Raw genomic sequence first — 10,000 nt, 5'->3', positions numbered from 1 at the left:
TGTGGAAGTTACCTGTGGCGCTGATGTTTAGGCCAAGGTATGTATAGTTTTTTGTGTGCTCTAGGGCAACAGTGTCTAGATGGAATTTGTATTTGTGGTCCTGGTGACTGGACCTTTTTTGGAACACCATTATTTTGGTCTTACTGAGATTTACTGTCAGGGCCCAGGTCTGACAGAATCTGTGCATAAGATCTAGGTGCTGCTGTAGGCCCTCCTTGGTTGGTGACAGAAGCACCAGATCATCGGCAAACAGCAGACATTTGACTTCGGATTCTAGCAGGCGGAGGCCGGGTGCTGCAGACTTTTCTAGTGCCCGCGCCAATTCGTTGATATATATGTTGAAGAGGGTGGGGCTTAAGCTGCATCACTGTCTAACCCCACGACCCTGTGTGAAGAAATGTGTGTGTTTTTTGCCAATTTTAACCGCACACTTGTTGTTTGTGTACATGGATTTTATAATGTCGTATTTTTTACCCCCAACACCACTTTCCATCAGTTTGTATAGCAGACCCTCATGCCAAATTGAGTCGAAGGCTTTTTTGAAATCAACAAAGCATGAGAAGACTTTGCCTTTGTTTTGGTTTGTTTGGTTGCCAATTAGGGTGTGCAGGGTGAATACATGGTCTGTTGTACGGTAATTTGGTAAAAAGCCAATTTGACATTTGCTCAGTACATTGTTTTCATTGAGGAAATGTACGAGTCTGCTGTTAATGATAATGCAGAGGATTTTCCCAAGGTTACTGTTGACACATATTCCACGGTAGTTATTGGGGTCAAATTTGTCTCCACTTTTGTGGATTGGGCTCATCAGTCCTTGGTTCCAAATATTGGGGAAGATGCCAGAGCTAAGGATGATGTTAAAGAGTTTTAGTATAGCCAATTGGAATTTGTTGTCTGTATATTTGATCATTTCATTGAGGATACCATCAACACCACAGGCCTTTTTGGGTTGGAGGGTTTTTATTTTGTCCTGTAACTCATTCAATGTAATTGGAGAATCCAGTGGGTTCTGGTAGTCTTTAATAGTTGATTCTAAGATCTGTATTTGATCATGTATATGTTTTTGCTCTTTATTCTTTGTTATAGAGCCAAAAAGATTGGAGAAGTGTTTTACCCATACATCTCCATAGTGTTTTCCAACTTTCCCAGAAGTGGTTAGAGTCCATGGATTCTTCAATTGCATTGAGCTGATTTCTGACATGCTGTTCCTTCTTTTTCCGTAGTGTATTTCTGTATTGTTTTAGTGATTCACCATAGTGAAGGCGTAGACTCAGGTTTTCCGGGTCTCTGTTTTTGGTTGGACAGGTTTCTCAATTTCTTTCTTAGATTTTTGCATTCTTCATCAAACCATTTGTCATTATTGTTAATTTTCTTCGGTTTTCTATTTGAGATTTTTAGATTTGATAGGGAAGCTGAGAGGTCAAATATACTGCTAAGATTTTCTACTGCCAAGTTTACAGCTTCACTATTACAGTGGAACGTTTTACCCAGGAAATTGTCTAAAAGGGATTTAATTTGTTGTTGCCTAATTGTTTTTTGGTAGGTTTCCAAACTGCATTCCTTCCATCTATAGCATTTCTTAATGTTACTCAGTTCCTTTGGCTTTGATGCCTCATGATTGAGTATTGCTCTGTTTAAGTAGACTGTGATTTTGCTGTGGTCTGATAGGGGTGTCAGTGGGCTGACTGTGAACGCTCTGAGAGACTCTGGGTTGAGGTCAGTGATAAAGTAGTCTACAGTACTACTGCCAAGAGATGAGCTATGGGTGTACCTATCATAGGAGTCCCCTCGAAGCCTACCGTTGACTATGTACATACCCAGCGTGCGACAGAGCTGCAGGAGTTGTGACCCGTTTTTGTTGGTTATGTTGTCATAGTTGTGCCTAGGGGGGCATATGTGGGAGGGAATGCTGTCACCTCCAGGCAGGTGTTTGTCCCCCTGTGTGCTGAGGGTGTCAGGTTCTTGTCCGGTTCTGGCATTTAGGTCGCCACAGACTAGTACATGTCTCTGGGCCTGGAAATGATTGATTTCCCCCTCCAGGATGGAGAAGCTGTCTTCATTAAAATATGGGGATTCTAGTGGGGGGATATATAGATAGCACACAGGAGGACATTTTTCTCTGTTAGGATAATTTCCTTTAGAATTTCTAGCCAAATGTAGAATGTTCCTGTTTTGATTAATTTAATGGAGTGGGTTATGTCTGCTCTATACCAAATTAGCATACCCCCTTCCCTGTTTCACACCTGGTAGTTTGGTGGATGGGTCTACCAGCTCTCTGTAACCTAGAGGACAACCAGTGGGTCCATCTCCTCTATACCACCCACCTGGTAGTTTGGTGGATGGGACTACCAGCTCTCTGTAACCTAGAGGGCAACCAGTGGGTCCGTCTCCTCTATACCAGGTTTCTTGCAGGATGACAATGTCTGTATTACCGATTGCTTTGGTGAAGTCCGGGTTCCTGCTCTTTAGGCCAAAGGCAGATGATCTCAGGCCTTGGATATTCCAGGATGATATAGTGAAGGCTTTTTGTTCCATAGAGTGTCCAATATTGTTGGTCGTGGTTTGGCCTCAGGCCAGTAAGTGTGAGCAGAGCCTGCTGAGCATCTGGTACATGCCATTGGCTTGGGCGAGTGTGAGAGTGGGGGTTGGGACTGTTTGCCCGCTCACTACCTGGGCGTATGTGTGGCTTCCATGTTGAGGCCCTCTTTGCAGGGGTGGGGTGCATGGGGTGGGCAGGAGTGGCATAGGTCTGATCTGAGGGGGCCTAAATGGGGTGTGGGCATGGTTGACGTGGGGGGGTGTTGATTGGTTGGGGTGGGGGTGTGGATGTGTCTGGGTGTACTGTGGTCTGGATGTAATTCCTCTTGGCGTGGGTCCTCTATGTGTAGGTCCAGGGGCGGGTCCTGCAGGTCTGGGAGGGTGTCTCGCTGGTCTCTCTCTGTCTCTCTCTCTCTCTCTCTCTCTCTCTGTGTCTTTCTCTCTCTCTCTCTGTCTCTCTCTGTCTCTCTGTCTCTCTCTGTCTCTCTGTCTCTCTCTCTCTCTCTCTCTCTTTCTCACTCTTTCTCTTTCTCTCTCTTTCAATTCAATACAATGGGACTTTTTTTTGAATCAGAACTATAAGTTTACATTGTGTAAACAAGTGAAGGAAAATGGAACAATCAGAAATGAACAGTAACCATTAATATCTCTCTCTCTCTTTCAGATCATTCCTTTCTCCAGCTGGGGGGGTCGTTCCAGTTCAGAGAGCCGAGGTCATCACTACCAGGCCACTGCTCCATGCCTCTCTATAGAGAGCACCTCACACAGCGTTAGCAACAACAATAACAACAACAGCAACAACAACAACAACAGCAACATTCACCATGACATCCACGCCCTCTCCAACCTCCCGGAGTTCATGGAGTCAGTCATCGACTCGGTAAGACAGATGTGTGTGTGTGTGTGTGTGTCTGTCAGTGTGTGTGTGTGTGTGTGTGTGTGTGTCTGTGTGTGTGTGTGTCTGTGTGTGTGTGTCTGTGTGTGTGTGTGTGTGTGTGTGTGTGTGTGTGTGCGCGCGCGTGCGTGTGTGCGTGTGTGTGTGTGTTTGTGTGTGTGTGTGTCTGTGTGTGTGTGTGTTTGTGTGTCTGTGTGTGTGTGTGTGTGTGTGTGTGTGTGTGTGTGTGTGTGTGTGTGTGTGTGTGCGTGTGTGCGTGCGTGTGTGTGTTTGTGTGTGTGTGTGTGTCTGTGTGTGTGTGTGTTTGTGTGTCTGTGTGTGTGTGTGTGTGTGTGTGTGTGTGTGTGTGTGTGTGTGTGTGTGTGTTGACGGAGGGCAGATGTATTTGAATACGACAGAGATACATAGATAGAAAACTTTACTGTAATCAAGGGAGTTAATAACTCAATCATTCTTATTAATGCTTAATAGTTATTCATCAAACCTGCGAGTCAATGGTACTATAAGACAATATAAGACGATATGTTTGCAAGATGGCCTTGGCCCAAGACTTCTCTCATCCAAGAGATTCTACTGCTACTGTAACCTAGACTACATCTGAAGCTAGTCTTAAACTGCTCTGTCGCTCTTGTCCCTCCTCAGAGGCGCTCCTCATTGGGTGAGCTCAGCACCAGCCAGCTCTCTGATAGAAGCTTGTCCAGAACGGACAAGGGCTTGCCCAATCAGGGCTCAGGGACTGACAACCGTGCGGTTTCATTGGCCGGTTTCGTCTGCTCCACGCGTCTCTCTGTCTCTGTCTCTTTCTCTTGCTCTCTCTGTATTTCTGTGTCTCTCTCTGTCTCTCTATCTCGCTGTCTCTCTCTCTCTCTCTCTCTCTCTCTCTCAAATGTTATGCTCTCTCAGCTGGACATTACCATTACCAGTGTGATCATATACCTAACATTTAGAATGATAATTTTTAAATGGTCTGGGAAGAACAACACTGGGCAATTCAAGCAAAGCCAATATGCAGGTTTACGTTTTTTATGTCATGTTGAAAAATAAGTATCTGACTGGTCTCGGCATTTTGACTCAGAAAAGTTTGATGATGGTAGCAACACAACATGACAACAATGTGGTAGCAGCACAACATGGTAGCAGCACAACATGGTAGCAACACATCATGACAACAACGTGGTAGCAGCACAACATGGTAGCAACACAACATGGTAGCAGCACAACATGGTAGCAACACAACATGACAACAACGTAGTAGCAGCACAACATGGTAGCAACACAACATGGTAGCAACACAACATGACAACAACATGGCAGCAGCACAACATGGTAGCAGCACAACATGACAACAACATGGTAGCAACACAACATGGTAGCAACACAACATGACAACAACGTGGTAGCAGCACAACATGGTAGCAACACAACATGGTAGCAACACAACATGACAACAACATGGCAGCAGCACAACATGACAACAACATGGCAGCAGCACAACATGACAACAACGTGGTAGCAACACAACATGGTAGCAACACAACATGACAACAACGTGGTAGCAACACAACATGGTAGCAACACAACATGACAACAACGTGGTAGCAACACAACATGGCAGCAGCACAACATGACAACAACGTGGTAGCAACACAACATGGCAGCAGCACAACATGGTAGCAGCACAACATGGTAGAAACACAACATGACAACAACGTGGTAGCAGCACAACATGGTAGCAACACAACATGACAACAACGTGGTAGCAACACAACATGGCAGCAGCACAACATGGTAGCAGCACAACATGACAACAACGTGGTAGCAGCACAACATGGTAGCAACACAACATGGTAGCAGCACAACATGACAACAACATGGCAGCAGCACAACATGGTAGCAGCACAACATGGTAGCAGCACAACATGGTAGTAACACAACATGACAACAACGTGGTAGCAACACAACATGGCAGCAGCACAACATGACAACAACGTGGTAGCAACACAACATGGCAGCAGCACAACATGGTAGCAGCACAACATGGTAGCAACACAACATGGTAGCAACACAACATGACAACAACGTGGTAGCAACACAACATGGTAGCAACACAACATGACAACAACGTGGTAACAACACAACATGACAACAACATGGTAGCAACACAACATGACAACAACATGGTAGCAGCACAAAACATGGTACAAACATTATTGGGCACAGACAACAGCACAAAAGGCAAGAAGGTAGAGACAACAATACATCACACAAAGCAGCCACAACTGTCAGTAAGAGTGTCCATGACTGCGTCTTTGAATGAAGAGGGAGATAAAGCGGACTAGTTTGAGTGTTTGTTGCAGCTCGTTCCAGTCTCTAGCTGCAGCGAACTGAAAAGAGGAGCGACCCAGGGATGTGTGTGCTTTGGGGACCTTTAACAGAATGTGACTGGCAGAACGGGTGTTGTATGTGGAGGATGAGGGCTGCAGTAGATATCTCAGATAGGGGGGAGTGAGGCCTAAGAGGGTTTTATAAATAAGCATCAACCAGTGGGTCTTGCGACGGGTATACAGAGATGACCAGTTTACAGAGGAGTATAGAGTGCAGTGATGTGTCCTATAAGAAGCATTGGTGGCAAATCTGATGGCCGAATGGTAAAGAACATCTAGCCGCACGAGAGCACCCTGACCTGCCGATCTATAAATTATGTCTCCGTAATCTAGCATGGGTAGGATGGTCATCTGAGTCAGAGGTAGTTTGGCAGCTGGGGTGAAAGAGGATTGATTACAATAGAGGAAACCAAGTCTATATTTAACTTTAGCCTACAGCTTTGATATGTGCTGAGAGAAGGACAGTGTATTGTCTAGCCATACTCCCAAGTACTTGTATGAGGTGACTACCTCAGGCTCTAAACCCTTAGAGGTAGTAATCACACCTGTGGGGACAGGGGCATTCTTCTGACCAAACCACATGACCTTTGTTTTGGTGGGGCCTAGGATTGAGCCTTGGGGTACTCCCTTGGTGACAGGCAGTGGCCGAGACAGCAGATTTTATGACGTTATACACTGAGAGGGCAAACACTGAGAGGGCAAACACTGAGAGGGCAAACACTGAGAGGGCAAACACTGGCAAGTCACTCTTTCCTCCATGTTGTTGTAGTGTTGGAGAAACACTTCCCTAGCCACTCTTTCCTCTATGTTGTTGTAGTGTTGGAGAAACACTGACCTATCCACTCTTTCCTCTATGTTGTTGTAGTGTTGGAGAAACACTTCCCTAGCCACTCTTTCCTCCATGTTGTTGTAGTGTTGGAGAAACACTTCCCTAGCCACTCTTTCCTCTATGTTGTTGTAGTGTTGGAGAAACACTTCCCTAGCCACTCTTTCCTCTATGTTGTTGTAGTGTTGGAGAAACACTTCCCTAGCCACTCTTTCCTCTATGTTGTTGTAGTGTTGGAGAAACACTGCCCTAGCCACTCTTTCCTCTATGTTGTTGTAGTGTTGGAGAAACACTGCCCTAGCCACTCTTTCCTCCATGTTGTTGTAGTGTTGGAGAAACACTGCCCTAGCCACTCTTTCCTCTATGTTGTTGTAGTGTTGGAGAAACACTGCCCTAGCCACTCTTTCCTCCATGTTGTTGTAGTGTTGGAGAAACACTGCCCTAGCCACTCTTTCCTCCATGTTGTTGGAGAAACACTGCCCTAACCACTCTTTCCTCCATGTTGTTGGAGAAACACTGCCCTGGCCACTCTTTCCTCCATGTTGTTGTAGTGTTGGAGAAACACTGCCCTAGCCACTCTTTCCTCCATGTTGTTGTAGTGTTGGAGAAACACTGCCCTAGCCACTCTTTCCTCCATGTTGTTGGAGAAACACTGCCCTAACCACTCTTTCCTCCATGTTATTGTAGTGTTGGAGAAACACTGACCTAGCCACTCTTTCCTCCATGTTGTTGGAGAAACACTGCCCTGGCCACTCTTTCCTCCATGTTGTTGTAGTGTTGGAGAAACACTGCCCTAGCCACTCTTTCCTCCATGTTGTTGTAGTGTTGGAGAAACACTGCCCTAGCCACTCTTTCCTCCATGTTGTTGGAGAAACACTGCCCTAACCACTCTTTCCTCCATGTTATTGTAGTGTTGGAGAAACACTGACCTAGCCACTCTTTCCTCCATGTTATTGTAGTGTTGGAGAAACACTGCCCTAGCCACTCTTTCCTCTATGTTGTTGTAGATGTAACTGTGATCCTGTTCATACTGTAATGTGTTAATCAATACCCAAAGCGGTATTGATCGCTATCCCGTTTTTCTTCTGCAGCTTTTCAACCAATCAGACAGCCACAGCTTACCAATGAGCTCCCAGAAACCCCTGGTGGCCACAGCTCCACCCCGACCGCAGAAAGAGAACGGCATGTACGCATCTTATGTTGTACTCTTCTTATATTCAGCACGTGGTGTAACAGTAGTGATTAATCACACATCTCCATGTCAATGATGTAAATCTCAGCTGCGCTCTGTCTCTCTCTCGCTCTCTCTCTCTCTCTCTCTCTCTCTCTCCCCTGCCTCTCTCTCTCTCTCTCTCTCTCTCTCTCTCTCTCTCCCCTGTCTCTCTCTCTCCCCTGTCTCTCTCTCTCCCCTGTCCATCTCTCTCTCTCTCCCCTGTCTCTCTCTCTCCCCTGTCTCTCTCTCTCTCTCCCCTGTCTCTCTCTCTCCCCTGTCTCTCTTTCTCTCTCTCCCCTGTCTCTCTCTCCTCTCTCTCTCTCTCTCGCTCTCTCTCTCTCTCTCTCTCTCTCTCTCTCTCTCTCTCTCTCTCTTTCTCTCTCTCTCTCTCCCTTGTCTCTCTCTCTCTCTCTCTCTGTCTCCCCTGTCTCTCCTGTCTCTCTCTCTCTCTCTCTCTCTCTCTCTTGTCTCTCTCTCTCTCTCTCTTGTCTCTCTCTCTCTTCTCTCTCTCTCTCTCTCTCTCTCTCTTGTCTCTCTCTCTCTCTCTCTCTCTCTCTCTCTCTCTCTCTCTCTCTCTCTCTCTTGTCTCTCTCTCTCTCTTGTCTCTCTCTCTCTCTCTCTCTCTCTTGCCTCTCTCTCTTGTCTCTCTCTCTCTCTTTCTCTCTCTCTGTCTCTCTCTCTCTCAGGTTCACGACTCCTACTATCCGTCGTTCCCTTCTGGAGTTGTCTCCTCGTTCTCTGACCCCGTTCAGGTCTTCCATGGTAGAGTGTATAAAACAGGAACCTATGGAGTGTGTTGTCTCAGTCGGGGGCCAACAGCCAACCGGGGTCTCCCCAGACCAACAGCCATCCTTAAAGAAGATCAAACAAGAGGTACTTTACATCAATATCTACATGTGGTTGTGCTCTGACCCTGTGGTTATATTCTGTGGTTCTGACCAGGTGTGGTTGTGTTCCAGGTGGAGTCTCCCTATCTACAGTGGGAAGGACCAGACATCCACACGCAGCTCTTCTCCCCCTCCGGCCCTGCACAGGAAGTACCTGTATGTCACATGTTCTCCTCCTCTTCCTCCTCTTCCTCCTCCTCCAGTCTACTCTTTTTTTATAATGATGTTTTATAATGAATATGAAGTGCAGGGGTATTCAATCCCTATGAGGTCCAGAGCCTGGTGCTTCTCTGTTCTACCTGATTTAAGTCTACCTGACCTAAATCAGTCCCTGATTAGAGGGGAATCACCCACCTGGTGTCCCAGGTCTAAATCAGTCCCTGATTAGAGGAGAATGTCCCACCTGGTGTCCCAGGTCTAAATCAGTCCCCGATTAGAGGGGAATCACCCACCTGGTGTCGATGGTGTAAATCAGTCCCTGATTAGAGGGGAATCACCCACCTGGTGTCCCAGGTCTAAATCAGTCCCTGATTAAAGGGGAATCACCCACCTGGTGTCCCAGGTCTAAATCAGTCCCTGATTAGAGGGGAATCACCCACCTGGTGTCCCAGGTCTAAATCAGACCCTGATTAGAGGGGGAATCACACACTTGGTGTCCCAGGTCTAAATCAGTCCCTGATTAGAGGGGAATCACGCACCTGGTGTCCCAGGTCTAAATCAGTCCCTGATTAGAGGGGATTCACCCACCTGGTGTCCCCGGTCTAAATCAGTCCCTGATTAGAGGAGAATGTCCCACCTGGTGTCCTAGGTCTAAATCAGTCCCTGATTAGAGGGGAATCACCCACCTGGTGTCCCAGGTCTAAATCAGTCCCTGATTAGAGGGGAATCACCCACCTGGTGCCCCAGGTCTAAATCAGTCCCTGATTAGAGGGGGAATCACCCACCTGGTGCCCCAGGTCTAAATCAGTCCCTGATTAGAGGGGGAATCACCCACCTGATGTCCCAGGTCTAAATCAGTCCCTGAAAAAAACGCAGTGAAACTGTCTTGGAGGTCCAGAGTTGAGTTTGAGGGGTACAGCTAAAGATATAGAAGGTAGAACAGTAGGTGGGAATCGATCCTATGCCGTTGCTACAGGACTACACTCCTGTCATCTCTTAACCCTTTTAACCTTTCACCTTTCAACTCCTTAAAACCTCTTGGCGCACCCATCCCTTTAGCGGGATCATTTTCGTCAACATCCGCTGAATTGCAGAGCG

The 10,000-nt window shown here is 46.7% G+C and overlaps 1 protein-coding gene across 4 annotated transcripts in view; it reads left to right on the top strand.

The window, feature by feature from the left end:
• LOC110516791 (transcriptional activator Myb) overlaps nucleotides 1–10,000 on the top strand; it is a 57,547-nt gene that overhangs the window by 40,981 nt on the left and 6,566 nt on the right. For all 4 annotated transcript variants that reach the window (XM_090183075.1, XM_090183074.1, XM_090183073.1 and 1 more), the window contains 4 exons: nucleotides 3,203–3,418; nucleotides 7,735–7,829; nucleotides 8,543–8,729; nucleotides 8,816–8,899. In XM_090183075.1, the coding sequence (XP_090039201.1) occupies nucleotides 3,203–3,418; nucleotides 7,735–7,829; nucleotides 8,543–8,729; nucleotides 8,816–8,899 (582 nt within the window). The remainder of the gene's footprint in view (nucleotides 1–3,202; nucleotides 3,419–7,734; nucleotides 7,830–8,542; nucleotides 8,730–8,815; nucleotides 8,900–10,000) is intronic.

Source organism: Oncorhynchus mykiss, chromosome 8 (genome assembly GCF_057628025.1).
Source record: "Oncorhynchus mykiss isolate SJ-2025 chromosome 8, ASM5762802v1, whole genome shotgun sequence".
Taxonomy (NCBI): domain Eukaryota; kingdom Metazoa; phylum Chordata; class Actinopteri; order Salmoniformes; family Salmonidae; genus Oncorhynchus; species Oncorhynchus mykiss.
The sequence above is the reverse complement of the archived record's forward strand: the minus strand, read 5'-3'. Positions and strand labels throughout refer to the sequence as shown.